General features: G+C 42.4%; 1 protein-coding gene across 1 annotated transcript in view; it reads right to left on the bottom strand.

The window, feature by feature from the left end:
• Positions 1–14,007: 14,007 nt before the first annotated feature.
• Positions 14,008–26,965, bottom strand: part of IDO2 (indoleamine 2,3-dioxygenase 2) — a 53,021-nt gene continuing 40,063 nt past the window's right edge. The window contains exons 8-10 of the mRNA XM_057697968.1: positions 21,957–22,008; positions 15,991–16,139; positions 14,008–14,737 (exon numbers count right to left, since the gene is read on the bottom strand). Coding sequence (XP_057553951.1) covers positions 14,382–14,737; positions 15,991–16,139; positions 21,957–22,008 — 557 coding nt within the window. The 3' untranslated portion in view covers positions 14,008–14,381. The remainder of the gene's footprint in view (positions 14,738–15,990; positions 16,140–21,956; positions 22,009–26,965) is intronic.

Genomic DNA, 26,965 nt, shown 5'->3' with positions numbered 1-26,965 from the left:
TGCTACAGCTTCTCTTGTTGCAGAGCACAGGCTCTAGGTACATGGGCTTCAGTAGTTGTGGCACATGGGCTCAATAGTTGTAGCTTCTAGGCTCTAGAGCTTAGGCTCAGTAGTTATGGTGCATGGGTTTAGTTGCTCCGAGGCACGTGGGATCTTCCCGGACCAGGGATCAAACCCATGTCCTCTGCATTGGCAGGCAGATTCTTTACCATTGCACCATCAGGGAAGTCCCAATGGTGATTTTTATTGAGAACAAAAAGGGACCTCTGTTTTCATTTTCTGTTCTCTTTTCTCTCTGTGAGGGGACTTCTGGCAACTGGCGTTGCCATTGCTCCTGGCTTTTAAATGAAAGACTTCCAAAGTCACTGGCACTGTTTACGGAGTATAAATTAAAGATGGAAATAGATAGTCAGTGGGAAGTTATATAACAAAGGGAGTCCAACTCGAGGATGGAAGATGCCTTAGAGGACTGGGGCGGGGAGGGTGGGGGGCCTCGAGGTGGGGGGGGGAGTCAAGGAAGGGAGGGAATATGGGGAGATGTGTATAAAAACAGATGATTGAACTTGGTGCACCCCCCAAAAAATAATAAATTAATTAATTTAAAAAAAATTAAAGATGGAGTTAAATGGCCTGACTCACTGGCGACTGGAGGGGGAATCACTCCCCAAAGCCCTTAGTCTACACTTTAGGGCCATCAGATTGGGACCCTGTATCTCTGTGTTTCTGCAGCCAGAGCAGCACGGAAACTCAGAGATGGACACTGGGGCAAAAGAAAGAGCTACAGAAAGCTGAGGCGAAAGGACCAAGTCTGTTGAGCCACTTGGGATGGAAGGAGCCAGGCTGGCTAACAACCCACCCCTCCCTCGCCAGCTCTCCCAGACAACAGGCATCCAGTTTTTGAAATTGCTTCTCTTTTGACAACTGAGTCATAAAAGGACCATACAGAGACCATTGCATTTGGAGCCAAAAAACCTGGGTCGAGTTCTGGTTCCACCTCTTAATGTGCCCTGGAGCTTGGGTAGCAGCTCCTCTGAGCTGCATTTTCTTTACTAGCCAAAGTGGGAAAACACAAGCACCCACCTTACCAATCTGTGGTCAAAACTCAATGAGAGAATATTTGTGAAAGCATTTCATGAATCATACCCACGCCATCATCATTACTGTACACTCTGAACGCTTCAATCTAAGCCCTCTCAATGTTCAAAGCTTTGCTTGATATAAATTTGAGTAAGACTTGACTGGTTGAGAGAAGGACTGACAAAGTAATTTGCCCCAGGCTGCAGACTTTAGAGTGATAAGGACTCCTGTTCCTGGGAAGGCAGTTTTCCCCTTAGACCAGAAGGTCGGACTGTGTTTGCATTGCTGGCTGTATTGCGTGGGCTCTCTCCACGCCCCTTCTGGGCTTATTCATTCGTTCCTTCATTTATTCCAACAATATGGGCATGGAGCACACAGAGGTGACTTTGTGGACCTCATAGTTGGGTGAAAGAAGCAGCCGCAGATCAGAAAATTATAAGCAAATCCAGCAATAGAGCCAAACCCAAGGTGTTAGGCAACATACAGGCTGGCAGGGCTGGGGTGGGGGATGGGGGTATGTTTAGGAAGGGTGGCCTAGAGCTGATGCCTGAATAGAGTCTTTCAGGATTTGTAGGAGCTCATCAGGAAAAGACAGGAGGGGAGGTACTGAGGGAATTCCAGGCTCTCTCGCTACCTGGAGTAGAATGACTTAGTTAACTATCCTCAATTATGAGGAGTTAACATGATTTAAAATAGCAGTAACCACGCCTGTGTGCTCTGATACTGTTTGCAAAGAGCAGATGGACATGGTCCAGGGAGGGCTTGTTCAATGGAGCTGGTGGTCGTGGGGTGGGCATTTCAGGTAAAGAAGAAGATGGGTTTCTGGGGTACATTTTGTTGTATAAATAGGATTAATTGGTCTACTATTGATCATGCTTTTTGACATAATCATTGCCTGTGTTTATTGCAAACAGGCAGAGTCCAGCCCAAATGGCAACCGATGAGCTAGAGCTTCAAATAAGTCCCAACTGATGCTAGAAATAGAATTAACTCCCCGTGCATTTAGCACAGGATCATCAATTGCACACTCATTAGAGAATCATTGAATGTTAGAAAAGAAAGAAACCTTGCAGACCTTGAGTCTCAGTGAAGATGACCGGCAGGCACAGGGAAGTAATACAAACATCCCACCACGCAGTTTGTATTCATTTGCAGAAGAATCCTGATTTGTAGGGAATATTTTTCCAGCGCTGTCTTTTCTCACTAACTTTTTTTTTAATTTGTGTTTTATATTGGAGGATAGTTGATTTACAATGTTGTGTTAGGTTCAGGTGTACAGCAAAGGGATTCTGTTAAGCACTCTTTTTCAGATTCTCTTTCCATGTAGGTTATTACAGAGTATTGAGTAGAGTTCCCTGTGCGATAAAGTAGGTCCTTGTTGATTATCTATTTGTATACAGTAGTGTGTGTATGTTTATGTCAAACTCCTAATTTATCCCCCCCACCCTCTGACTTTTCCCCTTTGGTAACTATAAGTTTGTTTTCTGTCTGTGAGTCTGTTTCTGTTTTGTAAGTTCATTTGTATCATTTTTGAGATTCCACATATAAGGGATATCATGTGCTATCTGTCTTTCTCTGTCTGAACTTTTGAAGGAGTATTTAATCCATTAATTTTAACATCGCTTAAGAAATACACCCAACTTGTTTCCACTCAAGTCCCAGAATCAGTCTCCCCTCAGATAAAATCAAGGTTAGTCAGCAGTTGATTTTGGAATTTTGCCATTTTGAGAAAACCGTTCATCTCCTTTCTTGGGTCTTTTGGCCCAAGCATTCTTGAATTTTTTACTTTGTCCTTCATTTAACAACAGTATTGTTTTTTGTTTTTTTTTTTTTTCCTGCAACTTGATTTGTGTTCTACTTTGGTTGAAACATAATGGTGCAAGATAATGATCAGAAAGAAGCAACGCCTTTTATAATAAAGGCAAACACTTTTATGCAGGGTTTTTGGAGAGGGATGGGTAGGCAGGCCATCAAACAGCCTTAGGCATTTTTTGCTTCCTATTCAGGTGATGATAAAAAATTTAAGTTTTTCCCCTTCAGAAAGCAAAACTTTTTTTCATTAAATGTGTGGGGGGCCTTCCCTGGTGGCCCAGTGGTTGAGAATCTTCCTGCCAATGCAGGGGACACGGGTTCGATCCCTGGTCCGGGAAGATCCCACATGCCTCAGAGCAACTAAGCCTATGGGCCAGAACTATTGAGCCCACATGCCACAACTACTGAGCCCATGTGCTGCAACTGAGCCCATGTGCCTAGAGCCCATGCTCTGCAACAAGAGAAGCCACTGCAATGAGAAGCCCTTGCACCACAACGAAAAGTAGCCCCTGCTCTCCACAGCTAGAGAAAGTCTGAGCACAGCAATGAAGACCCAACGCAGAAGAAAAAAAAAAAAAAAAAAAAAAAAAAGAAAGAAAAGAAAAGAAAGAGAAAAAAAAAGGTGAGCTATAGGTAATGGCTCAGGGTATCCTTGTTAACAAGAGAAAGAGGAAAACACCATTAACCAGTGGGTCTCAAACTTTAGTTTATAATGCCATCACCTGGGAACTTGTTAGAAAAGCAAATGATCAGGCTGGGCCCAAAATCTATGCATCAGAAATTCTGGGAGTGCTCCAACTCGTGTTTTATCCAATTCCAGGGAATTCTGATATAAGCCTAAAGTCCGAGATACAGATTGTTGGAAATTTAAGGAATGCAATTCGTTTAAGAATTAACTCCTGGCTATGAGAACAGGTAGAATATCTTCCAATCTCAGAATAGCCATTTTACCGAGGCAGGACCTTTTCCATATCAGTGTGGCTGCAAGTTGAAGATAATATTCCAGGTTTCAGTGCAGGCTGTCTGGCCCGAGGTGAGGACTGAGCTTTCCGTGTGCTGTGGTCTCACAGGCTGCTCTTCTCAAACACTGCCTCTGCTCTGTGTATTTGCCTCTCCCTTCCTTGAAATTTTACCGGTAATGTTTAATAACTATACTTAAGGCTTTGATCCTATTATACTTCAAATTCCTTAGGCAAGTTAAAGCTTTCATCCTTTATCAATCTCTTACACAATGGAATGAGTTTGGGATTCTTTTTTGAGGAAAAGTTTTGAGAATCGTGAAAAGCACTGAGAAAATTAGACTATTTAAGGAAGGTATAGTAAAAGTGTGTTTTGTTGCCTACCTTGACATGCATCCATGCCCTTCTTCTTTTTTTAACAGAACCTATTTTTTGCTGGGTGTATGGCTATTTTGCCTCTGTTGTACCTAGGAAGACTATGAGATTAAGATATAGTCAAAAGAAAGCAAAAGTAGAGGACTTCTTGGAAGTCTTCTAAAAAAAGAAATTTTCCATATTTCCCCTTTTCTTCCTATGACCTGGAAGGCAGATACAAAGGCTGGAGCTCCAGCAGCCATCTTAAACCATGAGGTGGAAGAAATTTTCTGATATGTCAGGGCAGAGAAAGAGCAACTTGAGTGATTAATGACTGAATGAGACCACCATTCCATCCCTAGATACTTAAACATGTGAGGGAGAAACAAACTTTTATCCTTGGGATTTTTTTTTTGATTATATGAAATACAACATTGTCCTGATAGAAGAGATGGGACCAAGGTGGGGGTGGACAGCACAGAAAGGGGAGATTAGGAATGTGCAAGCTAAACTTTCTCTACTTTACAGTGTAGCCAACCCTGTCAAGCAGTAGGATATCAAGCAGTAGGATATTATATTCCTTCTCCCAGAAAATTAGCCCCTCACCTCCGCTTCCCAACACGTGTATGAGTTTTTAGCTCTGTAAGTATTAGTTCTACTATTTTCAAAATCTGTAGTATCTCTACGTCCCTCAAAGAGTGTTGCAAGGTCTCACAACAACACTGACATGACTTAGTTATATATTTTAAAACTAGATATTTTACATCACTTAGAATCTAGGAGTGGGATTAGAGAAGGTCTTTTATAGTGAACAAGACAGCAATCAAACAGTATCAGAAAATATTTCTCTAAAAAGATAACAATGTAATACCATAGAAATATCTCAGTTTTCCCCACAGCCTTCCTCTGGGCTTCTTAGAACATAAATTCCCTTCCGGTGAAGCCTGAGAGAATGGAAACGAGCAGACCTCTTCCCTGACTCTGTGGGTTTAAGAAAGCACCTTTCCTTCCACACTGTTCAACTGTGTGTCTAAAAGTCCCTGGAAATTACTAATAGCAACAATCATAGCAGCCAATAGTTACGTAGTGTTTGCTCTTTGTACACGCTGGTCTAAATGCTTTATATACAGTATATTCACTCACATAATCATCATACCCTATAGTGTAAGTATCGTTATCACCCTGAAATTGACTCACAAAGATGTCACAAATACATTGACTGAAGGAATGGGAATTTGTACCTAGGCAAGCGACATAGAAAGGTGGATGTTATAAATAGATTTTTGTGGGCTTCAGGCTCTGAATCAAGATCTCTAATCCCAAATGTGTTTACTATGTGGCTGCGTGGCTACGGAGCATGTTGCAGTATAGAGTCCACATTTGTTTTCATCCGTTTCCTATCAGAATTTTTCATTCTCTGTTTTAATTTCAGCATTGGAAATTAATGGACAAGGGAGATGATAAATAGGGACTCTTTAGGTTTGTTTTCTTTTTGTGATTGTTTTGTGTTTTAGAAGAAGGTTAGATGTTAGCAGATCGGTTAGATGTCACATGGTCCCGGCCCACCCGAGAGCTCCCCTCCAGAGTTTGAAGACAATTTCAGTGATTGCCCTGAGACGACATGCTTAAGCGGACGGTCTATTTGCACATACAGACTTCATCACTGAGCTCTTATCACGGTAGGAATTCCACAGGTGTCACACATGCCTCCAGATGCAATGAATAGAGATGGGAGTGAGGGGGACAAGAAGGGGAGAAACAGTAAGTGATGACATTTGTCTTTTCTTGCAGGCAAAGCCCCAACTAATCTCCTTCTAAGCCCAAGGCTGTTTATTTGGCTTTTCTTGTTTGTAGGATTTATGTGACCTTTCTTTGCAATTCTTAGTTCTGTTACTAATCTTCTTTTCACAATTTTCCAGCATTTAAGCTTCTCTGACAGTAAAGATTCTCAGATAACAGTGGTCACTGAGGTAGCAGGAAGAATTCTTCTCCAACTTTTAAAACAACAGGGGTTAGTGTTTTTCTTTTTGACAAAGAAAACTCTAAAAAGAGGAATACCAGTTATCCACAGTTCTACCACCCAGAGCATCCCTATTAAAATTTACAAATAAATAAAATATGACTTGCTTTTAGACACAGAGAGAGCTATCTGGATGGATTACCGTGGTTCTGCCTGGGGGCAGGGTCCTGGGTTATAACCTCTGAAAATTCCTCCCAGTCCTACTGTGGAGAAAGAGATAGTTCTATTTTGTTCTTATTCACCAAGATGCTTTTATTAGTACTCTATTACTTATGTAGAAAAGTTTGACATTTTTCCCAAAGAAGTAGTCAGTAAGCAGTAACTCCCTGGTGGTACAGTGGTTAGGACTCTCTACTTTCACTGCCAAAGGCCCAGGTTCAATTCCTGGTTGGGGAACCAAGATCCCACAAGCTGCAGGGTGCAGGTGAAAAATGAGAAATGAAATAAATGATAAAATTAGAAAAGAAAAGGAAAGAAAAAAAGAAATAGTGGGAATCACACCATTCAAGTGATAATTCTAAAAAATAGGAAAAACCTTTGGCCTGTGAGATAGTTGGGAAACCACACCTTGCTCAGGCAGGCGCCGTTTTACAGGTCGCTGTTGCTCTCTGGTGGTAACAGAGCAGACTTGCAAGCAAGCAAAGTTGAAACTCTTCAAGCCTGAGACTGAACAAGGCAATCCCCACTCCTGATGTTTGCCAGGGTCTTTTGGGGTAAACAGACATCCACACGTCATGTCTACACACATTTAAAAGTGATAAATCAAGATAGCAAACTATTAAATAAAAAGTGTTCCATCATCCCACCTAGAAAAAGATACTTTCATAATAAACTGGAAGCCCATCTTCAAGTTAAAATTCCCACATCCCTGAGAATCCCATATGAAACCCGGATTTCTGGAGACAGTGGGTGTAGGGCGTAGCTCACCCTTCCCGGCCCCAATCTGCTGCACACCTCCAGGGACCTCGCCATCATACCCGTGACACCCTGGCAAAGCACCATCCCCATCCCAGCTCTGCAAAGAGCCCCTCCTCGCCACACGCTCGCCGTGGGCCCAGGGAATGAACAGCACGGGCTCCATCAGGAGCAAGCCCAGGAGAGTACACTGTGCAGGCCTTGGGACCTTTTGTGCAAGGATTTTGTATTTCTAGTACCCAGAGCGTGATCTAGAAGGGGGAGGTGGTGTGGGGTCTTGGAGAGCAATTAGGATGCCCAGACTGGGTTGCTGCATCTGTCCTGCTCTCAGCACTGAAGTTTCAAGTGGGAAGCCTTTCATCAGGATGTGAAAAGTCCCACTTTTCAATCTTGTGTTCAAAGATTAGAGGAGAAGTGCAAAATCCACATGACAGCCCCCCAAACAGGAGCTGAAAGGAACACTGAAAGTAACACTGTTTTCAATGTCAAAAGGATATGACGTAGGTTATCCCTCTTCCACGGTCATTGCCACTGGTCGCTGATGGTGGCTACTGTGGTTTGTGGTTCACAGCAACGGGTCCCCAACCGCTGCTCACTCCGAGGGATGTGCCTTATTATCCCAAGTGTTCTCAAGCTGTCCGACTTTGCCTGTGGACTGACTACGGCGCTTTCTTTGCATTGAGACAGTACGAGTTTGGTTTCTCACACTCGTGGCTCTTGTGATCATGTTTACTGAACCCATCAGGAACGTTTAGATAATTAAAGTGAGAACAACTATATATTATTTGTTTAATTAGTCCTACTCTTAACCACTACTATTGCCACAGTTAACGAGCCAATTGTTTGGTTTAAATAACAGCATCTATGTAACAGAAAAGTAATGGCAAACGTAGCAGTATAATTTCAAGTAGATGTTTATTTTTCATAGTTCAGTGATACATTAATAACACTATGTGGGTAATTATTATTGATTTTTATTATTAGTTTTATCATTGTGGTTATTTTGTCTGGTTATGGCTGTGTCCCCAGCTGTTTCCCTAGGAAGCTGGTTATCCTGAAGGCAAACCCTGCTGCTCCCAGTCCTTCTTTCCTTGTAACGAGGGAGGTGAGCTGGCCTATTGATCTCAGAGAGACAGCAGTGAGCAGTCCTGAAGGGAGAGCTTAGTTCCCTGCCCAGGAATTGAACCTGGGTAGCCTGGATGAAAAACCAGGAATTCTAACCGCTAGACCACTAGAGGCTAGAGGCTAAAAGCAACGTGGCCCCAAAACAGATACAAAGTTTATTGTTAGAGACACAGCACAATGTATGCGCGAGCAGGCAGAGAAGCAGTTTGCATATTTAAGACAGAAGTGAGGCAGAAATATACACCCAGGGAGAAAGGGTAGGGGCATCCTCTTGAACGAGGAGGAGCCTGGTAAGTCAGAAACTAGGCAGAGATACACACCTGGAGTGTGGGCAGCCAGAACGAGCTGCACAGTAAAGAGGGGATTTAAATCACTTATATAAGACAGTCCTTCTGGGTCTTTGTTTACCTTTGGCCAAATCTCTTGTTTCTTTTTTCACACCTGACAGGTCCTAGGACCCGCCCCAAGATGCGTGGCAACGTTTTGCTAAGATGGATCCCACCACAGAGGCCTGTGGGTGCATGTCCACACTTATCATGGGGTGGGCCCCCTCCCTTTCTGACCCCCAAGCAGCCTTCCTACGCGTGTGCAGACAGGGAAGTTTTCCTTGACCTCAGGAGTGGGCACCTTCTCTTTTCTACTTTAGCAGAGCTCAGCTTCTGCCACTAGCTTTGTCCTTGGAGTGTCTGGTGGAGAACAAAACGTCAGTTTTACTCCACTTGACAAACGCTAGCTGTCCAGCCCAGGGGCCCATCTATCTCCTAGCTCACTATGAAGGGCCAGAGTGGGGTCTCAGGTTCTACTGAAAATGCCTCCCAAATAGACTGCAGTCCAGTCTCTGACTGATACTTTTAGGAAGGGAAAAAACAGGTTATAGACAATGAAAGGAAAGCACATAATCGAGTTTGGTTTAGAATCTCTATAAAGACACAGAACTGTGTGGACCAACAGATTTGTGGGTTTACAAAGGAAATGACTTTGCAAAAAAAAATCATTTCTGATGATGCTTATATTCAAGAACTCAGTTTTTAACGTTGCTGGTAAGCAGATGCTAAACTGCAAAAATTAACCAGCGATGGGATTTCAGAAAGCGACGATATCCGACTTCTTTATTAAGTTTACTGTTAAGTGAACAAAGAAAGAGAAAAACATTTCTTCCATCAGCAAAGCAAATAGGACATCTGTGCACGAGGAAATACAACACGCAGTTTGGTGGGTGAAATTCATTGTCGTGGAATAATTGGCGTGTATGCGTACAAAATTTTCTAGCACAGATCTTAAATTGGATAGGATCTCACAGATTTTAAATATGTCTCTGCTGTGGTAGTTTAGTTTCATTTTGACTTTAATCCTGGTTTGGAAAAAACAGAAAGTGAATTACAGACTAACAGTAAGAAAAGGGGAACTCAGTCTCTGAGCCTCTCTGTCTTGATATCCTGTAAGCTGAGAGATCTTTGTGTCCAGGTTTCACCGGAAGGCACCTCAGGGATCAGGATGGTGTGGGGTTTGTAGCCCACAGACAGAGCATGACATGTTAACTGTGTTTGTTTTCTTTTAAAATCATCCCTGAGTCTTCAAGGCCTCCCCTTCTTTTAGGCATTGTTGCAGCTCTTTCTTCCGAAGAAGACAGTCGTCTTGTTCTGAATAAATGCATCATTTTTGAATTAAACAGTGGCTAGTCCCTTATGCCCTGAGGTCCCATCTAAATAAAGACACTCGTTTTTCAAAAATAAAAATAAAATTGTCATGACAAAAATAAATAAATAACCAACTTTATTTCTGGAATACAAAATTTCCTGTAGTCTGAAAGCCTGTCTATAAAGTCTTTTAAAAAATGATCAAACCCATCCTAGCTGGACAAGGTCACAGGATGGAAAGGACTCAGTGATGCCTCGTCACCAGCAGTGGTGGGTGATGGGGATCCCCAAGGGGACGGTGAATCTTGTGTATAAGGCTTAGAACTTCAGGTCCTTGTTCCTCCTTCTCAGGTGGAGATTTGTCCTACCTTCTCAACCTCCGGAGAAGTGGGGTTTTATTGTTATTAATAGAGACAATGGAGACTTCCCTGGTGGTCCAGTGGCTAAGACACTGGGTTCCTAATGCAGGGGGCCCGGGTTTGACCCCTTGTCAGAGAACTAGATCCCATATGCACAAAAAATAAATAAATAAATAAATAATAGAGACAAGGGTTCCATTCCGTGTGGATCACTCAGCATAATGAGCTTTTAGTTGTGAACTAAGTCAGCTTTTTCTGGGTGGTGTTCCTTTGCTTCTCCCTGCTGGCTTCTGCCCAAGCCACTGCTGCATCCCCTCCTGGCATGTCTTAGAGGACACCTCTACTTGGTACCACTTTTTACCTCTTCTCCATCATTACACAGGAAGCTTCTCCTGCTAATACAGAGTATGGGGAGAGTGTGGTGTTAGACCCCAAGACTTCTCAAGGAAGTGGAGGTGGCTAATTTTGTAGATGCCCTTGGCTGGGCCATCATGCCCAGATATTTGGTCAAACACTATTCTGGATGTTTCTGTGAGGGTGTTTAGGGATGAAATTAACATTTAATTCTGTGAACTTTGAGTAAAGCAGTTAGCACCCCCTAACCCTAGGTGGGTAGGTCTCATCCAATCAGGTAAAGGCCTAAATAGAATAAAAAAGCTGATCCTCCCCTGAGAAACAAGGAATTCTCCAACAGACGAGCTTCAGACTTGAAGCACAGCATCAGCTCTTCCCTGGGTCTTCAGCCTGGGGTAGATAGAGATGTAGATGTAAACATGGATGTAGATGTAGATGTAAATGAAGATGCAGATGCAGATGTAGATGTAGATATAGACATAGCTAAGATACAGATGTAGATGTAAATATATAGATACAGATACAGATACAGATGTAGACGCAGACACAGACCTAGACGTAGACGCAGATGTAGATATAGATAGAGAGTTTCTAAGCCTACACTTTTGCCTTTTCTTCAAGCTTGGGGGTAGCATTCTCACCTCACTATCATCATCAAGTCATTTCTACCATTAGATACTCATTTTTCCCCACCGATAGGGATACCCTCTAACTTTAGAAATCTTGAGGAAAACGCATTCCCTTTTGTTCTGGAAGCTTTATCTTCACCGCTATGCCATAAAGCTGCAAATGGAACTCACTGGCCCTAGAAATCAAACCTTGAACATGAATTCGAAGTTGGTTCCTTGGCAAAGGGTTTGCATTGATTTCATTCTTATGTAATGACAACAAATGAACAAATCATTCTGAAAGCTTTGAAAGACCACACTTTCTTCACTTCCCTTCCAGCCCCCTTTAATCTATTGGTTTTCTAATTACTCAACATTCATTGAAAACCTGTTCAGAGTCAGGCCCTGTGGTCCCTTTGTGTGGACTTGGAGCTATTGAAAGGATACAAGATTCCAAGGAAGAGGAATCTCTGTTAATCCCGTCACTCTCAGGGAAAAAAAAAAAAAAATTGATACAAACCTAGATTTCAAACCAAGAGTGAACTGGCATCCTTTTCTAAGTTTTCAGTGAAAGGTCCTTATCATTATATTATTTCAAGAAACGTGTATGTTCTCTCTCACTTTGCTTACTTGTTTTGAGGTCAAGTGCAGGGATAGAGTCAGCCAAGTCCAACTTCCCTTCCGGTTCTTAGGAAGCCCTAGATGTGGTTCCTCTAGTTCAAGGCCACATACATGAGAATGAAAGTATCATAACCACAATTTAGTTACTCACTCTCTATGTTAGATCCCCTTAGCGATGACAAAGTTCGTTCTTTCACAAGTGAGTGAACTGTGACTCTGAAAAATTAAATAATTTTTGTATCATGAAATGTGACAAAGCTAGAATACAAAACCAGGTTTTTTCGGCTCTTTAAGCCCACACTTCTGTCACTCTCTACTTCCTAGAATCCCCAGATGATAAATGATAAATGGTAATTTTATTGCCATGTAGACTCTGTGAATCCAAGAAGCTGGAGGAATACTATGTTCTCTCTTGAACTGATGTCTCCAGGATACTCTGAGCCCCGTCCCACAACCAAATAAACTTTTATTAATTTTTTTTCCTCCATGACAAGAACTATCCCTTCTGTGACTTAGATCCACCCGAGACCAATCTGATCATCTTGATTGTATAAGAAACAGGAAGCTTAGGATGAGGGCTATTCTAAAATCGGTCAAAATCCACATTGTTAAAAAATGGATGAATCCATAGATGTGTATATAACCAAATCACTTTGCTATATACCTGAAACTAACACAATATTGTAAATCGACTATACTTCAATTTAAAAAATAAATTTAGAAAAATGGAGAAGTCAGAATTCAAACACAAAATTCAAACATATTTTAAAGATCACATTCTTTTTACTCAAGAATGAGATCAAGAAGGGGTGATGTTTTGAACCTCCTTGGACCGCTGTGGACATAAAGCCAGGGCAGTTAAGACAGTCTTGATACCAAGCTAGAGCAGTTAGAAAAGCACATTAAAGAGAAATAAATATATCCATGCTCATTCGTTGAGTTTCACAATCGACTTTCCAAACACAAGGATAGCATGTGGAGAGAAAAGGCTTTTTGAGTGATGAGAGCCTTGGTCTTCTGAGCTGAAACTCTGACCTAAACAGTAGGCAGAAAGGACACCCTCAGACCCAGAGTTCCCCTTGGTCCACTCAGACCAGATGCTCTTGGCCCTGTCATGCCCACCTCCACATTTTTTTTGCAAGGCCAAGCCCTTGGAGGATGTGATGCAGTAGGAGTCTTCCTGGCACCCCAAGAAATATACTGGTTTGTGACTTCTTACCAAGGGCCCTGGGCACTGAGGAGAGCCCAGAAACCCCCACCCCACTCCCCATGGCACTGGAGAGTGGAGATGGTGGCTACAGCACTGGGCAGACGCTCGGAGCCGGTCTGGTAATCGCCCAACATTCCTGGGGGCTGTGGGAAGAAGTCAGTGCTGCTCCAGGTGGCGATAGGACCTTGAGGTCTGAGCATCTTTCCTGGCTCTTTGGATGAGGCACGCTGCAGACTCCATTAGACCAGTACCCACGTGCGCAGAGGGGACTGCTTAGCAGATGCTAATTTCCCACCTGCCCGATGATCAGGTGCCTCTTCCTGATGCTGTGAGATAGATTAACTCTCCGGAATTTAGAACTAGCCCAGGGATGTGTGTGTGCACAGCGAGGGCAACCCTAAATTAATGGAATTCATCCCAAGATTAACGTTTTCTAGTTTTCTACTGCCAGGTGGAATGAGATCTTGACATAGAAACTAAGTCAAGAAAAAGTTAAATTTATCTGCATGTAATACGTGGATTTCCCATTTATTCCCATTTCACTCATTTACTTCCCAAGGGTCAATTCATTCATTTTACAAATATAAACTTTCAGCGTAAGGAGAAATAATCGTTCTTCTAAAAATAAGTAAGGAAACCAAAATAGAAGTTACACATTTCTGAACCTTGTGGCCAAGCCTCATCTCTTCTCATACCATTAACACTCGGTTCCACTTGATAATTTCAGAGTCTTATCGTCAGCATCCTCTTCCCTTCACATCTCCACCGGAGCATTTCCAAACTGCTCCCCCCAGATTCTGCACACGCGGGGAGAGAGAGCTGGCCTGGGGCCATGAAAATCCCTGCTGTAACCCCTAAGCCAGGACTCAGTAGGGAATTAAGAAGTTGGTAAGTCAATGAACAAATGCAGGAATTTTTAATTTCTTTTTTATTTTTCAATAAATCAACAAGGTGTTCTGTCCACAAATTATTTGATTTGACTTGTGAAATGTAGATTGGTTTTCTATCACTTGACAAACAGAATAGGGGTACATTCGCTCCTCCGTGGGGTTCTGAATGAGGGGGTATCCAGCACCGTTTGCTATTAACCAGTGATCGGGGAGGGCAAGACAAGTTTCTGGCCATGAAAATTCTCTTCTGTGAACAGCTCTCAACAAAAGAGGAGATGGTGTTCTGTGGAGTGAGAACATGAATAAGGCTAAGGTCCCTTTCCGATTATTCCAGATAGAACCTGGTCCCCATTCTCCAGGCCCACCTGCTGTCCAATGAGAAGAGGATAAGGAGAGACCTGTGTTTGCTGGATTTGCGTTGCTGGGGAGAAGGGCATCTCTTAGCCACTTTGGTGGAGGATTGCCTCTAAGGTCTTATCCCTGACACTTTTTAGGAATCTCACAACTGCCGTGCCACCAGTTCCCCTCTCTTCCAAGGCCTGAGGTGGCTCTGGGAGATGGCTCGTTCTCCTGCCCTTTGCTTTGGATGCAGCCGTGATGAGGTACTTGGTCACCATGACAAGGTGATGGCTGCGTAGGGCTGCCAGGGCCTCCACACACTGGTTATAGGCTGTCAGAAGCTGGCCATTTCCAGAGGACAGGACATGGTCCCTCAAGGAAGGAGCAGAGTGAATTTCTTCTATGAAGGCCTTATGAGAAGGAGGCATGTAATTCCTCATGCTGTACAGAAAGTCAGCTGAAAGAAACAAGCAGAACAATGCTGTAAAACAAGGCAGAACAATGCCACAGCTCCACACAGAAAGAGAAAAGAGCCTGTCTGCCTTTCCAGACATCAAGAGCAAAAGCTGTTGCTATTATCCTAACTACTCATCCTCATAGTATCCAATCAACTTGGCTCTGGCTCTTTTGCTTACAGACATCCAATCCTCCGAATGGTGACTGGAGGTGAGGCCGGGAAAAGAAGAAAGCCCATCTCAAATCACTAGGATGGAACCAGTACTACCAGGCAATGTAGAAATATTTATCATCTACTAAATGTGGGCAACCTATCTTGCTAGTCACATGAGGTATAGCTACAAATGTAAGGCAAGGACCCTTAAGCTGATCAGCTAAACACTGCTGAATTTTGTTTCCTGAGTGCTTCATTTTGGAGGGAGTGATAAGGAAGAGGAAAGTCATAGAATTTCTAAGGGCAAGAAGATAAGGAATGAACAACCATTTCAGTAACAGCCTCTTGAAGTCAAATGGTTTAAAAATCAAATCAATAGATATTTATGGGAAATATAGATAGAAGACAGATCATTTATAGGAAATTCATTATGGGATTAATATTCAGCCTGGTACTTCAACTACTAACATCATCAAAAGTCCATGAAAAGTGATCATTGTTCCAGAGAATTGACTCTTGTAGATGAGACTGGGCCCTATGACACCAAATTTAGTTATTTATTTTTTTCTTAATCCAACTTGAAAGTTCTGTACCAGGAAGTGCCTTTTTGCAGCTGTTGAACATTTGGCTTGATGCCAGCAGGTAAGAAAGGAGTCATTTCAACCCTGTAAAATGGCAGGACCCTCTTCTGATCTAAACAGACTTGGCTTGAGGCCACATCATTTTTATGGGGACAGGCTTCAGTGGAGGAGCCCACACCCATCACCAGCTACGTGGTGTCACAGCCCTGGACCTCCAAATCTCTCCTCCACTTTACAGAAAGCATGCCTCTGCCTAAGGATCCAAATCAAGTTTCAGGGAACAGCTGGAAATATAGCAATGTTTTAAGATTTGGAAAAAAAAAAACCCATATTCAGCTGAGCTCTAATGCTAATTGGCTTGACACAGTCACAGGAGGCAGGCACACAGTCTGGTTGCTCCGGAGAAACACAGACTTCCTTATATTTTCATTGACACCTGGACTTATCAATTGATAAAAACACCGCCGTTCTTCCTCCCTGTCAAGGAAAAAACAAGAAAAAGAAAAACGTCTGACTTACCATTCTCCTTGCTGTGACGAATGCCCAAGAACTCGTCAAAGGCATGCAGCACTGTGCTCTGGGCAGCACTCCCGCCCGAGTAACTCAGGGGCTCTTTGGAGACACCTTCATAGACCAGCCCTGCAGGCATTGCTGGGTTATCCTTCCAGCTGGGCAAGAATAAAAGTCAGAGAGAAGAAGTGGGCACTTGGAGCTAAGAGCGTATTTTCTGACATGGAAACAAAGACTGAGCAGGAAAGCAAACACAATTTCAATGACAATTTTCAGGCAAGAGACTGGAGATCTTTGTAGGATACGTGCTTAAGCATTATCTTGACCCAACTTCATAACAGGCCAGCCCTTCTCTTTCCTCAAATAAAGGACAGCTCCAGAGAAGTTAAAAGATATTTAGAGAGAAATTGTTGGCATTGGTCCTATGACATATTTACTGGAAAAATTCAATTATAAAGATGACGTCAGTGCTGATCAACGGGCACTGGTAACGTAGGGGCTCTGGAACAATCTTCACTCCGTCTGCTAATCTCAACCTTGATGACCTTGATGCCCGTAACTCCCAAGTAGAATTTTGAAAGTACAAACACACACACACACCCCCCCCAACACAAGCACACAGATATACATACAAATATACAGACACATCTTTGCGCTTCCCTGAAACAGTTTCGGCTATAACAGCTTTCACATTAAACGTCAGTTCTAAAGACTACCTGACTTCACGGGAATGCCTTTATCAAATACTTTGTTGACAGCAGGTGTTAATGATAAGGGTAGCACAAAGAGAAGGCAATACAGCCGTGCAGGTCACCAGGACCTACAGTCAAGGACGGGAGGAAGGACCAGAATTGAGGCTGAGATTCAATGGTTTTTCCTTCCTTCCTCTCTCCCCTCTTCTCTTCTTTCCTGTCCTCTTCTGCCACCCTGATCCCATGTCTTCATCTTTTTGTCTCTGAGTCCCCCACCCACGTTACTTATTTCGCTGTCTGTTTTTTTTATAGGGTCTTGAACAGTCATGGAGTGTGTGGGGGTGACTCCACACTGAGCCGGCAGCATCCAGAGCACACCACATCTGCCCTTACAGTGCTTTACAGTTTACACATCACATTCGCATCCATTTTCTCATTTGCCTTCTTTGGAGTACATCAAGGCAGGCATTTTGAAACCCATTTTACAGATAAAGAAGCATAGACTCAAGGCATTAAGTCTCTAGGACCACATTGTTAGAGAGTGGGGGAACTGGAACTTGACCCCTAAACTTGTAATTTTCTGGTTTCACTTACTAAGACTCCCCACGTGTAAATTTTCACTTTTACTTTCTCTCTTGTTGCTGGGAACCCTGTCCTTAAAGGTTTTAAATTACAGGCTCACATTGATGTCACCCCTTCTTCCTATAATTCTAAAAGTCATTTTACTGGAGAGAAGGGAAACACACGCATCACAAACACACAACAGCTGCAGACAGACTGCTCAGCTTGTGTCCATGACCTTTTTCAAATATTTCCCTGAGATAGGAGATGCTATTGGCAGGTGGATTCTAAACCACTGCACCACCAAGAAAGTCCCTGAATTTCAGCTTTAATACTTAGTAACTCTGAGCCTTGGCTGAGTTATTTAACTTCCTAGAGCCTCAGTTTCCTCATCTGAGTATCGGCCTTATTGGGTTGTTTTGAAAACGAACTAAAATAATCGTGCTCAGGGCTTGAAAGATATTAAGCATTCAATAAATATTAGCCACTTTATCATATTATTCACAGTGAGTTTTAACCTCTGCTGCCTCCTTTCATTATCTTGTAACTTTGCACAAACCCTTCTGAGTCTCAGTTCTCCTCACTTGTACCTACTTCCTAAAGCTGCTGGAAGAATCAGGTGGATTCCAGAAAGGTCTGGTGAGTCGTCAGAGTTCAGGACACTGGTCCAATAAGATTTCTAAAAAACATTTCATGGGGCAGACATCTTGAAGACCATACTGCTATTGTGTGGTATGTGGACCAAACACAATGGCTGTACTGGTTCAGATTTTTCTCTGTGATTCTGTTGATTACATCCCATCCCATCCCATCCCTCCCATCATGACCACTTCTAAGTGCTGGACACTCTCAAGACTCAGTCCCTGGGCTTCTCACTGCTCTCACTTCCCAAGCGATCTCATCTAGCCTCATGGATTTCAATATTAGGACTATTGACAAATGTGCACCTGGACCTGGACCTCTCCCCTATATTCCAGACACGTATATTCAGCTGCCTACTAGACATCTCCAGAGGAGTGGACACATCCCAAACTGACCTCCGGATTCCCCCTTCCTTCTGCCAGACTTGCTCCTCCCACGTCTCCGCCATCGCAGAAAGGAACATGGCGCCTCCACCCTTTGCATGGATCCGGCCACACACCTAGAGCCCTCTTTGACGGACCTCTTTCTCTTCCACTCTACGTGCCACCCAAGAGCAGATCCTATCAACCTTTCCTTCAAACCACATCCAGAACTGACCGTTTCTCAACGCCTGTACTGCTCCCGTCCTAGTCCCGGCCACCATCCTGGAGGGTAGTCAGCGCTTCTTACGTGCTTTCCCCGGTCCATTCTATTTCCCACACGGAAGACAGAGTGATGATTTGAAACTTAAGACAGGCCGTGTCATTCTTCTCAAAACTTACACCTGCTGCTCATCACACTCTGACAAGAAGCCAGCGAGCCTCTACGTGATCTGGTACCCCCATCACTTGTATTTCTCATTCTCGCGATGTTTACTCCAAGCAAGCACTGCTGGGCTCGGTGCAGTTCTTCCTCCAGAAGCGCTCCCACCCGCAGGTCGTTATGATGTTTGTTCCTTTTGGGTGGAGCAGGTACCTGGGTGGCTTACTCCTCGTACTCTTCACCTCCTTCACGTGTCTGCTTAAACATCCTTTAGAAATGTGGCATTTGCAGATCACAATAGATAAGAACTTCGGCCACCACCCCTGACACTCCATAATGCTCTATTATCCTACTTTAACATTTCCCGTATCTCTTATTGCTGTAACACATAGAGCAAGATACTTGCCGTCCTTATATTTATTGGTTCATTGTCTGTCTCCCATGATTAAAACGTAAGCTCCACAGAAATGAAGTTGCTCCATTCCCAGCACCTAGAACTGTGCCTGGCATTTGGTCAGCCCTTGCTAAACATTTGATCAATGAATGAATGAAAAAAGAGCATTTCATAATTAGGTATTATATATCTACTCATAGAATCTGTATATCCAAGCGTATGTGTTAAAGGAACTGGCAAGCTTCAAAGAAGATGACAGAGAAAAAAAGAGCATGAAAGTTAAAAAATAAATAAAAGGAAGGCATCTACTTTCAAAGCCCATATTCTCCACCCATGATGAGATTAATCTGAGGAAGGAAAATGGGGTTTCTCTGAAGAGCCCGAGGAGTGCTCCATGCGTTCTCAGGCCCAAACTGCTGTTTGTGAAGAAAATGAATCATTTTCCTTCCAAATCTCTGTAGGCAAGTTTATTTTTAACCTTTCTTGGAGTATATTTCTAGCAAACCCCAGAAAAGGGGGCGTTTAAACAGGAAAAAAAAAAAAGAAAGAAAGGAGATGTCTTTTTTTCACAGGGGTTAACTTCCTTGAGAAATTTAATGTTTTGTTTACAAATGGAATTTCTCAAAGCTCCTAAATAAAAATGTTTTTTAAAAAGTGAACGAAAATCCTAAGTCCAGCCTAGGACAAATCAAGAACACAGGAGCACATTTAGATTTTTCAAGACAGTCCTACTGGGAACTCTCAAGAATCCAGATGTGTTTGGCCACCAACACATTTAAGATTGGCTACCGGCCACTTAGTTTAGCTATGTGGGAAATAATTTTGAGGATCAGAAACAGAAAGGAGGCATTTATGTAGATCACAGATAAAATGCATCACTGACCCCGAACTTACTTTAATAAAAATGAAGTCACACTCTAATGTCCACGTACTTATGAAAGGTGCCCCAAGATTCCCATTCTAAAGCCTAGAACTATTAATATAGTAAGATAGCATGCCTGTCAATATGATATATTATAAGGCAAGGCAAGAGGGACCTTGTAGATGTAATTAAGGTCACTAACGAGAGGCCTTAATATAGGCAGTTATTCTGGATTATCTAGGGGAGCTTATCTTATCACACAAGACCTTAAAAGCAGGGAGTTTTCTCTGGCTGGTGACAGAAGGAGAACTCTGAGAGATCTGAATTACCAGAAGGGTTGGAAGTGTCATTGCTGAATTAGAGGGGACAGGGGAGGCTTCCAGGAGCTGAGAGCAGATTATGCTGGGAAAGAAAGAGAGACCTCAGTTCCCAACCCACAAACAGCTGATTCTACCAAAAACCTGAATGAGTTTGGAAGCGAATTCTTCCCTAGATTCCCCAGGTCAGAGCTCAAGCCCAGAACATCCCCTGACTTCAGCTTTCTGAGACCCGAAACAGAGAACCAAGCCGGGCTCACCCGGCCCCGTGACCTACAGGACTGTGAGATAATGAACGAGCCTTGCTAAACCGTGGTAATTTGTTATGAAACAGTGGAAACACACAAACTCAGAGAACAAAGTGAAGCACAAAGAGCTTTTCCAGAACGAGGTGTTCCTAAAACCCAGTTTATTTAAAATGTTTTGGGAAAATGGCCCTTCTGTTCTCCCCTCTAATCCTACCAAAGCCTGTCCACATGTTTTGCTTAATCTTTGATGCTAGAATCTCTGTTTTACAATCAGATCTTTGTATTGACCCTGACTACATGCAAAACATATGAAGAGCAAGAAGAGTTCTACAGGATGAATAATCCCTTTGTGGAGGTTTCAGGAGTGAAGGGTATGCAGGGAAAATGTATCTAAATTCTGAGATACACTCTCAATTCCATTCCTTTGGTCTTCCCTTTTCTTTCTCTTTTCCCCATAAACCAGGGACCTGTTACTCCCAAGTTATTCTCTAGAAACCTTGTTTCTACTCACTATCCCTACAGTGAGTAGACTTCCCTAAGAGTGTCTCACACTATAGACCTACCCAATCTAGAGAAAATACTTAATACACATGGTCCCTCCCTTCGCGCACCCATGGAATATACCACTAAATCTATTGATGAATTGATACATCTATTGATGTTGGTATCACACGACTCTTGCTACATCCAGACACGGCTTCATGTTCTTTCTACCAACAGCACTTCAGGTACTTTCTAGTTATCAAGATAGTGCTCTAGATGACATCTAGACGATCTTTAAATGCTATCTAGATATGATCTCTGGATGGTATCTGAATGCTTTCTAGATGATGCCTACTCCATATTTTCACCTCTTCCATCCATTGCCTCCACCTTTCACTCTTCACCATTAAAACAAAAACAAAAACTTAATTTCTCTCCGTTAATGTGAATAGGAAAGCCATCTCATTAAAACATGTCACATTATGACTAATGTATTTAACATAAGAAATGTATCTGAGAGTAGAGTTCTCTATCTGGAGAGACTGCAGGCCAGGTGACCAAAGAAGAATACCAGGAATAGGAAAAATGTCTTGCGGTAGCTATTCCAGGAAGGAATGTTAGAAGGAAACTTTTAAACTCCTGCCTGTTCCTCCAGCTGCTGGGATAACAATGCAGGGCTGGGGGTGGAAGGTGAGGAGAAGGGCTATAAATGATGGAGCTTTGTGGGTAGCACAATGGGCTTTTTTTCCCCTCTGTCATCCAGATGGTTTTCTGAGAAAGGTGAATACACGTGAAACTAAAGTGATGGCCTCAGGACAATTACTCGAAACTTACATATTCATTTTTCAGTGTCATTTGTCATGCAGATGAAGCCCCCCACTTCTTTCATCCAAGAGTGGATTCAGGTGACTCCTTTGTTAGCAAGGGTTCCTTAGTGTGTTTCTTCCTCTGGGAAGCTTCTGTCTGTTTCTCTCCTCATAAATCTGGCAAAGGCTACAGATGCCTCACGCAGGAAAAGAGCTGAACTATACTCACCCAGAGAGGAAGATCCGGATGACTGCATAAAATATGTCTGGATCTACGTAATCTGGAGGAGCAATTGAAACGTGAACTTTACTACCAGCAGAAAAAGCAATTGGTTCCACATGCAGGGGCTCTGCTGCCCTCCCAGGGCACCTCTTCCATCTCATCTGTACAGAAGCCTGGAAGGAACACGGCAGAGGGAGGGGGAGGAATGTTCCCTTCGGCCGCCCCCCTCCCTGGCGCTCACAGCAGTGCTAAAGGGTTCCAAATGCTGCCTTTTTCTATTTGTGGTCACTTCCCTCTTCTGTACTTAACAACAACAACCGAAAAGAAAGGTCAAGGCCATCTTTAAAAAAATAATATTTTAAACAGACGTGATATTTGAGAGAATGTGGGAAGCAGAAAGGAGAAAGGCAGAGAGAGAGAATCTGAACCCCTGGGTACAGTTCTGTATAGTCGGAGACTGGGGGGTCCTCCGCCCAGGCTCTGTCACATCTGGTCAGACACAGGCTCACTGACCTGCATTCATTGGTCTGTGCAACTCATTGTGTGTGGTGTGTGTGTGTGTGGTTTCTGGTTTTTTGGTTTTTTTGACCATGCCACATGTGGGATCTTAGTTCCTCAACCAGAGCTCCAACCCACAGTCCCTGCACCAGAAGCACAGAGTCTTAACCACTGGACCACCAGGGAAGTGCCTATGTAGTTTGTTTTGAATCTAAGCCAATGAGCAGGGATAACAGATGCCACTAGTTTATAACATGTATGTAAGGAAGCATGTCCTCACATTTGTACTGAATTTCTTTTCATCCACTTTTGGGCATTATTCTCCCTTCTTCACTCAATGGGGCCTCTCTGGGACCCGGCATGTTTCTCATCCAGATTTCCTGTCTGTATCTCTTTGTTTAGGAGAAAAAAAGAAACATCTTTTTGATTAGACCTAAATAATGGCAACTCTATACCACCAATTTACCTTTACCCACCGTCATACCTAGTCTCTGGTCCTCCATCACTGTTTTCTCTGAAGCCCCCTGGGTTCAGGTAACTCAGGGCTCCCCAGGGCCCCGAGTGCCACCACATCCTTCCTGCTCACCTGCGACATCGCCCCACGTGCTGGACTTTTCTCTGGGCCATATTTCTGGGTCTTTTCCATTTGGTGCTCTGTTCCCACAAAAATGCAAAATCCTATGTACCCATTTTTGCTGAAGCAGTAATGACTGGTGATAATTTAATGTTTTACCCAACTTATATTTAAGGAGGAAAAGTCAAATGAGTATTTCAATAAATGTGAGATAATTGTTTTTTGTTTTGGCCACACTGTGTGGCTTGCAGAATCTTAGTTCCCTGACCAGGGATTGAACCTAGGCCCTCAGCAGTGAAAGCACAGAGTCCTAACCACTGGACAGCCAGGGAATTCCCAAATGTGAGATAATTTTGATGTAAAAATTTTCAATAGATGTAAAAAATCCATTCATGATTAAAACAAACAAACAAAAAATTTGGGCTAATTAGAAAAGGGAGGGAACATCCTTAAGCTGATAAAAGGAATACACAGAAAGCCTACAGTACATATTATACTTAATGTTGAAATATTAAAAATGTCTTTTGAAATGTGGGACAAAACCATTCAACAGAAGAATAAGAACAAAAATTAAAAGAAAGAAAAGTTATAAGTATTGTAAATGAAAAAACAAAGCATTGTTATTCTCAAATAATATGATTTCTACAAAGAAAACCCAGATAATCAACAGATCGTTGTTAGAATTAATGTGTTTAGCAAAGTGCTAGATCCAAGGTTCATATTAAATATCAATTTCATCCTATAAACAAGGAACAAACAGGAATTAGTTCAATCGAAAGATACCATATTGGCTAGAAACAAAAATATAGAGGAACTGTGAATAAAGTAGAAGATATCTAAACCTCTTATCTTGAAATAAAGCAAAGTAATTTAAGAAAATATGTCTTTGTTCATGGACAAGAAAATTCAGTATCAGTATCTAGGAGAAGAAATATATCTAAAGAAGAGTTTTCTTTCTTTTTTTTTTTTTTATTGTATATGTATTTAATGTAATTACTGATATATTTGGGTTATATATACACTTTTATTTATTTTGTATTCATCTTATGTCCTCTATTCCCTTTTTTCTTCTTTTTTGATTTTCATGAATAAAATGTTTTAAATTATTTTATCTCCCCCCTTATTTGGTTTCCCCCTCTTAATGCTATTCTTTTAGTGGTTATTCTTGAGATGACAACAGAGTCCTTGACTAAAAAGACCTACTAAAAATGAGTACTTTTACCACTTCCCAATCAATACAAGGTCTGTGAATACTTTATTCAACTCTTTTGTCTTTTGTGCTATTGTTATAATTTATTTTATTTCTACATCCATTGTAAACCTACATTATTATTGTTTTATAATGTCATAAACCTTTTTTTAAATAAATTTATTTATTTATTTATTTATTGGCTGTGCTGGGTCTTCGTTGCTGCACACAGGTTCTCTTTAGTTGTGGCGAGCAGGGGCGCCTCTTTGTTGTGGTGCACGGGCTCCCCATTGCTGTGGCTTCTCTTGTTGCAGAGCACAGGCTCTAGATGCATGGGCTTCAGTAGTTGTGGCACATGGGCTCAATAGTTGTGGCACATGGGCTTAGTTGCTCCGAGGCATGTGGCATCTTCCTGGAGCAGGGATCGAACCCATGTTCCCTGCATTGGCAGGCAGATTCTTAACCACTGTGCCACCTAGGAAGCCCATAATGTCAATAACCTTTTGAGTTTAACCATATATTTACCTTCTCTCGCTCTTCATCCTGTCCTGTATTTGTGTGCTTGCTTCTGGAATCTTCGTACTTTTGCCTGAAGAACTCACTTAAATATTTATTTTAGTTTGGGTCTCTTGGCAGAAGTTTTCAGAGTTTTTATTTGCCTGAAAATATCTTCGTTTTAATTTCAGATTTGAAACATATTTTGGCTAGGTGTGTAAAGCCAAATTGGAAGTTATTCTCTCTCTGCACTTTAATGGTATCATTCATTTTCTTTGGTTTCTTTTTTTCTTTTGACAGGTCTTATTATTTCTTTAAAGAAGAGTTTTCTAGCTGGATAAATTTCAGGTCATGTGACAAAAGAATACCCAGCAATAGAGGAACATGATTCAGGGAGCATGTTAACGTGCTTACATGAGTCTCCATCTCTGCACCTGCCGTGGTCAGAGGACAGAAGGACCAGATAGAATATCAAAATCATGTCATTTTTTTCTCCAAATTAATATACAGATTTAATGCAATTTGAGCAGAATTCTTAACAGATTTTTTTATTGGGATTTGACAAGCTGATTCTAAGTTTATATGAAAGGCAAAGGGTCAAAGACAGGACAAGCGTCCCTGGAGAAGAACAAGGTGTGTGTTTCCCTACCTGAAAATGAGAAACGCTATGAAGCTATAGTTCATTTAAGATAGATGGTTTTGGCGTGGGGAGAGACAAACAGACAATGAAATGTAATAGGGAGACTGGAAAGAGATCCAATCGTTTTAAGAAAATCTAATGTAAGACAGTGGTAATATTGTAGATTAGTGATTATTCGCAGAAAGGAAACTGAATTGATTGCCTACATCACACTGTATAGAGATAATAATTATATGTATATTAAGGGGTGAAAGACAAACAACAGCAATTTCAGAAGAAAGTGTAGAAAAATATATCTATGACCTCTGATTATGAAATTAGATCTTATGCAAGACTTCCTAAAAATAGACTGGTACAAAAGAAATGCTAAGTATTCTGCCTATATTTAAATGCAGAACTTTCACTTTCAAAAAACAGAAGAAGACAAACCACATTTGCAACCCATAACTAACAAAAATCACCCTCCAGGACTTCCCTGGTGGTTCAGTGGCTAAAACGCTGTGTTCCCAATGCAGGGGGCCTGGGTTCCATCCCTGGTCAGAGAACTAGATCCCTCATGCATGCTACCACTAAGAAGTCCGCATGCCGCAACTAAGACCCGGTGCAGCCTAAGTAAATAAATAAATAAATATTTTTTAAAAAAATCACCCACCAGAGTGTCCCAGGACCTTGTTAAAGGCATTGACTAAAAGATAAATGACATTTCCAAAAATAAGGAAAGCCACGCATTTCACAAAAGAGGGATATGCGTGATGAGTACTCAGGAGCATGGACCCCACCCCACCAACACACAGAGTTAACTCATTAGAAATCAGGCAAATGAGAGAGTGACCCCATCCTCACGGCAGGATTAGAGTTTTCTACTGTCTTCCCCCCAAAGAGCATTGATTGACAGTCACCCGTGGGTAAGACAGCCTTTCTGGAAGTCCAGGAGTCCAGTGGAGCAGTTCCAGAACACCACTGGAGGAAAAAAAAAAAATCTAAGATTGGATGCCCTGAAGAAGATAAGAAGAAGATTTCACTTAATGCACATCTCCTCTTCCCCAGGGCAGCACAGCGCAGTGCCAAGAGAGACCTTCTCGGCACACTCCCAAGGGTGGCAAGAGTGAGCCTTTGCAGACAGGTGGGGAGCAGGTGCCGCGGGACTCTGTGGGTCTGGGAATCAGCAAACACACTTGAGCACTTAGTACCACCTGAGGGGAAGCAAAGGAAGCATGTCAGCTCCTGGCCTGGCTTTGCAGGATCAAAAGAAGGCAGGCATGACATTGGGATTAGGAATTCTGCCACAAGAGGGAGAAAGAACCCTGGAAAAGGTATATCCATAGAAGGTGTGAAAAAGCTTCAGAACCCCTATAGGGCTGATGGAAGGTATTTCTCTCCCTAAAGCAGGTAGAGAGCATCTATTAACATGAGGAAGCTGAGTGATGAGAGCCACATAAACACTCCTGCTCTGGATCTGGCGTGTGTATACTTGGACTAAGAAGGGCAGTTCCTGAAAGCCCGTGACGTTATCCTACAGGGAGCACAGAAGATCCAAGAACACACCTGTGTAGAGTTCCCTCCCCACCTTTCCTTCCCTGTGTCTTCCTAGAGGAGGGGAAAAATGACCCCATGGACTG

This window comes from Hippopotamus amphibius, chromosome 10, assembly GCF_030028045.1.
Source record: "Hippopotamus amphibius kiboko isolate mHipAmp2 chromosome 10, mHipAmp2.hap2, whole genome shotgun sequence".
In the NCBI taxonomy this organism is placed as follows: Eukaryota; Metazoa; Chordata; class Mammalia; order Artiodactyla; family Hippopotamidae; genus Hippopotamus; species Hippopotamus amphibius.
This window is presented reverse-complemented; position numbering and strand designations above follow the sequence as displayed.